General features: G+C 39.5%; 1 protein-coding gene across 1 annotated transcript in view; it reads right to left on the bottom strand.

The window, feature by feature from the left end:
* rapgef4a (Rap guanine nucleotide exchange factor 4a) overlaps window positions 1-3,413 on the bottom strand; it is a 31,431-nt gene extending 28,018 nt beyond the window's left edge. Inside the window, exons 1-4 of the mRNA XM_023424565.2 lie at window positions 3,361-3,413; window positions 2,728-2,870; window positions 2,512-2,600; window positions 1,759-1,905 (exon numbers count right to left, since the gene is read on the bottom strand). Coding sequence (XP_023280333.2) covers window positions 1,759-1,905; window positions 2,512-2,600; window positions 2,728-2,870; window positions 3,361-3,413 — 432 coding nt within the window. The remainder of the gene's footprint in view (window positions 1-1,758; window positions 1,906-2,511; window positions 2,601-2,727; window positions 2,871-3,360) is intronic.
* Between the last annotated feature and the right edge of the window lie 2,927 nt (window positions 3,414-6,340).

Raw genomic sequence — 6,340 nt, forward strand, 5'->3', positions numbered from 1 at the left:
GAAAAGATGTCACATGACTAGAAATTATTTATCCAATGCTTTCAAATCTAACTGAAAAAAAAAAATCAAGGTTTTACTGCACTAGTTAAAATTTGTCATTCAAAGATGATTTTGTTTCTTCATACCAACACAGTAGAAATATAATTGTAACTATACCAGATATTTTCCAAAGTAAATATCTGTTAAACATTATGCGCCAAACTACATCTTAACACAGTCACTTCACACAGTGTCATTACATTATATAACAACCAAATCCACAGAGATTTGAGGACAACATACAACAATCTGGGCACCAGAATCAGAAGCCGTAAAATCTCATCTGGAACAAACCTTAGCGAAGAGGTTGCCCCAGGGCAGAGGTGAAATGTGTAGCCCAGTAGTATTTCCACGTGATCCTCAACACACGTCCAGCCAGGATTAAGTATCCCGTCACACTGCAGCTGGCCAGTGCGTGGACACAGACACACTGATCATAATTTAACACGCTTGTGCGGTGCCCTTCAGTCCCAGAGGAAATGGGCTGTGTCTCTCAGGAAACCAGCCCAGTAAAGAGGGGGAGTTGAGAGAGGAGAGGGGCTTCTGCACAGCATGACACCAACTAACCAACATGAGCAGGAGATGGATAAGAGAGTGGTGCATTGGGACTGAGGAAGAGCAACCCACTTTAATTTGTCCATGCACAATGATGCTTCTAGCATCTTGTCACAATGAATCCATACTCTAACATATATTTAGTATAGTATATTTCATATTTGGCCTTGCACAGCAAGATATACTTCTATAGTAAATTTTATGTTATCAGAATAAAGGATCTGTCTTACACTTGTGTTGGGTAACTACTGAAACAATGCACACAATAAAGACATCAGTAAACACTCCAGGACCAGAGAGTTGCTTCTCAGCACTGTACTTCCATCTAGTGGTCAAGCGTTGTAAACCTCCTACACCCCGATAAAAGCAATAGTTTTGGACTGCTTACACACAAACTTGGGAGCAGAAAGGTTACAGTGGACAGCTCGCATTATTCCTGCAGGGGGCCACACAATAAAATCACAATCCTCAGTCCACTAATCCATACGACACTTTGACTCTACACCACCTACGCTTTGGCTTGTGCTCAGCTCAATTCGTCACAGTTTTCACATTAGGCATTTCATTTCCAACAAGAAAAGGCTAAGACAGGTGGCTGTTCCCTGGCTTGAACCAGCCTCCTCCGCGGTAGATGAGAAAATTAAAAGGAAAAATGTACAGTGATCTGAGCTGCCTTTAAGCGACCAACTCAGCTGTTATGGATACACTTTGCATCTGCAATCAGTGACTAAAACAATGTAAAGAGTCATATTTTTTCATATTATACCTGTTATTGTACATGTTTCTACAGATAGGATTCTTGTTTCATTATGGCCTCATAATCAAAAGTGAATTTTGTTTCAGTAAAAAAAAATGAAGATCCATCATACTCAGACGTCTCTAGCCAGTCTCATTTCATTCCAGAAAATGACGTTCAATGCATGTTTTACATTTTCTGTTTTAAGAAATTGTACACTTTATGTAAGATTTCTAATGTTAGTCCTCTGACTAAAAAAAAAACAAAATAGACATCAATGATATGACTCTTTAACTCACAACCTTTCAGATCTTCTGATGTAAGCACTTACCTTTAGTTTATCTCTCAGATGTGTCACCATTTACAATGTAGCCAGAGAATTTCTGTAGTCTGATACATCTACAGATGGAGCAGACAGAAGTACTCACCTCCCAGAGAGACCTGAACTCCCTCTGTTCAATGCGTAGGAGCTCACTGATCTCTCGTGTAACAATGGTGGCATGTCGGGGGGTGTTATCCAGGATCGACTCTCCAAACGCTGTACCAGTCCCCAATGTGCATATAGTAACAGCATCCTATCACAGAAGCAAAGATAGTACCCTACATGGATCAACCCTTCATTAGAATAAAACATCCAGCTAGACAAGAACACTGTGCTGTGCTAATGTGATGTCCTTATTCCTCAAGAAATAATGCTTTTGTGCACTGCACTTGAGAAGCAGTGCTCTGCATTGATCAGATCATTCTCAAAGGTTATAGGCAATCACCTGAACACTTGTTTTAGATAGACACACACACTCCAGTCTGCAAAGAAATTACTCCAATCAGCTCCCAGACAAACTTAGGCACATGAAGCCGCAGTATTAAAAAATATTCAGCAATGTCTAACCAGTAAAAAGCTCTTTATAGCCCACACTCCAAACAAGCTTGCATGTGGATTCTTTTGCATGTGTGATGAATTTCAAGTAGGGGTTTACAGATAAAATAATTCAAGTCTTCACAGAAAGATGGAATGAGATGGTGCAAATTTAAAGAATTAACACATTTATTTTAAGAAACCTGAGCACATGCTGATTTGTGATATGCCAACAGGCTAGACAGAAGAAGAGCGCTATTCCCACCTTTAAATCCCATTTGTTTTACCATCTTTGAGTTAAAACTGGAAATCATATCATTTGTACCTGATAACTTGACGTCTCAGATACTTTAACATCCAGGGAACCAGAGAGGACAGCATACCAGTTGGTGCCGATGTCTCCTTGGCGATACACTGAAAAAACAGTTTGGAAAAACATGTTGTAAAAAACCAACTGATTACGAGAAACATCCTTATTCATTCTAATGAACTATTTTGTGTTCAGATATGTGACTGTTTCAGAGCTTGTGTTTTGACCTACGGGTGATGCCTTTCTCCAAGCACTCATAGAACCCACACAGGCAAATCTGCTGCAGCAACCTGGGGTGGAATCTCTCAAAGGCCTTCACATTTTTCAGACGTGCAAGAATTATGTCAACATCTTCCCCTGAGCGCTCAGTTGGTCTGAGGAAATAAAGAGAAAAGGACAATGTTCAGATAACTGCCAAAGTAAATGTACATGAATCATCTAAGAAGGTTGAGGAGTCTGCAGTTCCTCGAATGGCCACCTGAGGCTGGCCAACTTTACAACAGAAATAAACATGTTTACAGTCAGGTACAAATATGGTTTTGGTCTGTATAGCTAATTTCCCTAACTAGGTAATTGACTAGCAGAACGTGAAGAAGTTGGTGCTCCTGTTTTTTGAGGTGAGTGAAATTCTAGTATTATTTTTGTTTATATGTTAGCAGTAATTAGCCGGCATGGTGTCTGTGGTCACCTTACCTGGCTTGTTAGCTTCGCATGTTAACTAGCTAATTAGCCTTGGGTTAGCCTTCGAGCAAGACGCTCATCTTTGCTAACGCTGTCATCGGTGACGTTTGCTTTATTACATCCGTGTTCGCTTGCCAGAGTTATTAAACCGCTATGAAATCTCGGCTCCGCACACGCCCCAACTCTTCGCCCATTTTGGGATTAGCCGGGAATAGGGCGGAGTCGACCCACTCCATGACCCACTCTGAGCGTCAAAACCGCCCTTCAGAAACACATGGGTGACGTCACAGAGGCTACGTCGATCTTTATAGTCAACGTTTAAAAAAGCGTCCTTTAGTTTCATGTTAAGCTCAGTGTGTTATCACTTGTACTTGCAAAGTTGCAGCACCTTGGACAGAAGGTCATACTCCACAACTATAGTCTGATGTACTTTCCATGAGGTCAGACAAATACTGTGCATTGACAATAGAACACCACATCCATTAAAGGTGGGTTTAATTGCACTGATTGGCTAACATGAAACATCCACTCTAAGTGACAAGTCAGTCACTATATCAAAGCTTTCAGAAAAATCTCAGTATTCGTCGTAATTACGACGTCGATGTGGTCCTATTTATAAGCCCGACACTCATAATTACAACAACTCTGAAATGACATGAATGAGGCAAAATCACTTAAGACTCCTAACACATCTTTTCAACTTGTCTCATTATAGCACACTATATCAAATAAATTCTCTCCATTAGTCCACAGATCAGAACAGGCAGTTCTGAAGGGTCTGAAGATTGAAATAAAAACTTTGTGTCAGGGTTTAGGAGTCAATTTAGAAACTCATCATCAATAAAAGTTTTTTAATCTGAAAGGTCACACAGAGCCGTGTAGTAAAATGTATTTCATTAAGTCCATTTGTTAAATTGAAAAGATTGACACAGTTTTTGATTTTAGCAAAAAACAATTCGCTGTTTGTTTGTAGTGGATCGTGCAAAAAGAAATTGCTTTCAGATAAGCATAGAATTGCTTCAAGTTTAATAATTAAGTGAATACACAGCGCTGTTTCTATTCATTGTTGTTTATCACATAGAGCTCGAACAGTGTGCGTGACTTACACTGCAGCAGAAAATGCTGATCAAATTCACATCATCACAGTGTGTGCTTTATGACTCTATCCCCTCCTGTGCTTCTTGTATTACACTGCCCCACATTAGTTACACTGAATCCAGAGCCTCTGATGTAACATGTGGGTGGTTGCACTGTAGCTTACATCAACTTTAAATCCACATCCAGCCTTTAAAAAAGTGAAACCAAACAGTATCAATAATTCAGAAAGGGAAACAAACTTTTGATTCACTGCTGCCAGGAATTATCTGGCTTGATATTGTGCTGAAAACTATTTATTGTACTATGTTATCTGCTCTGTCTCCATACAACAAAAGTGTTTTCACTGAGCAACAGCTTGTAAGCAAATGGCTCTTCATTATGTGTTCCCTGGTAAGCTTTTAACTTAGAGCAGTCATATTATATCCACACTGTGCACTTCCTGATAAGACTGTATAATCACACCTGCATCCACATGTAATGTGTGAGAGCCCCTTGTCTGCTCCCAAATCATTTTTATAGTGAAGAGGCAAGTCTACTCTCCATTATTTCACCACTGTGTACTTAATCACACACACACACACTGCAAAGTGAGGAGAGCAAGGCAGGAGAGAGAGATAGAGAGAGAGAGAGAGAGAGAGAGAGAGAGAGAGAGATGTGTGTGGGAGCTTGGGTTTCAAACATGAAGCCAAGGTGTCTATTTGAAAACCAACCAAGTCATCAACAACAACAAAAAAAACCTTTCAAAAAGTGCTGATATAGAGTCCAAGTGAGGACAGAGTGTTTTCATCCTGAGGCAGCTTGTTACAGTAAGTATAAAACAAAGAATGAACTGCTTCTAAGGCACAGTCCACTTACATTGTGAGATATAGAGGTTTTGTACATTTCTGAATCTGCCAAGCTTTTTAATTCAACTGTAATAATATAAACAGTCTGACGGCCTTTGTGTTCACTCATCTTTCGTATTTTGCGTATACTCTAATATGAAGTAGTGTAATGAAGTGCAGTTCAGTAAGTTTTCAGAGGGAGTGTCTCCATATACAACGGGCACTGAAACATACATGTTCATCACCCATTGCATTTCATTGCAAAATTAGAAACAGAACTATTAAGGTGAAGCACAAAAACTATCTGCTAGGAAACCAGGAACCTACAATTAACCAGAGGATATTGCTGTGTAAACACGCCAGGCACACTGCGTCACTTTGCTGTTCATAGATGATGTACTTTGTACCTTTCTGTTGCGTCCCTCGTTCTCTCCCTCTTCATCCTGTGTGTCTAAAGTAACTATAGCTATATATCTAAAGTAGTTATATCTGAGCTGTGTCCAGCATCCCTCACTGTATGACACACCCTGTTAACCTGCCACCATTTTGACTCTGAATGTGTGTAACTCATATACTACATAGCACCTTCAAAACTTCTTTGCTGTAAATGATAGACATCTGCATCTGTCGGTGGCAACTCAAAGTGATGATGATTTATAAATACCTGAGAACAAATGTACCCTGTGAGGCGTTTAAAGCACTTAAAGTCAAAATCAGGTCCCGTCACTAAAGCAGCTGCTTGTTGGTTTAGTGCCTCTTCAGACAGGTGTGCATACAGTATTTATCACACCAACTGTTCTACAGTGATTTATGGCAGAATTTAGTCTGAAGCTAAACTCTCATTGAACAGGTCAAGGTTGTAAGACAACTCAAAATAGTATATTCAATGATGATGATGATAATGATGATGATGATGATGAGATATCCACATGGAATTTAAATATTTTAATAGTTTATTGACAATACTTTTGGTCTCATAAGTCTTGACATCAGTCTTGTGGCACATTCATAATCATACACTTTTACTGAAGACAGCAGTGCATGCTATTTTTTGTTTTTTTACCACATCCAAAATAAGTTTAATCAACATCTTTCAGACAGTGTCCACAAAAGCCGTTTGATTTTGAATTGTAGATTGCACACAATGTCCCAAATAAACTGATAGCTCCAGGTATGTGCATTATCCAAGCCATAGCATCAGTGTAGCTTCTTTTCTGCTTATTGCACACAGGTACATTTCA

Source organism: Seriola lalandi, unplaced genomic scaffold (genome assembly GCF_002814215.2).
Source record: "Seriola lalandi dorsalis isolate HSWRI2012SDOR001 ecotype SW California unplaced genomic scaffold, Sedor1 jcf7180002054744, whole genome shotgun sequence".
In the NCBI taxonomy this organism is placed as follows: Eukaryota; Metazoa; Chordata; class Actinopteri; order Carangiformes; family Carangidae; genus Seriola; species Seriola lalandi.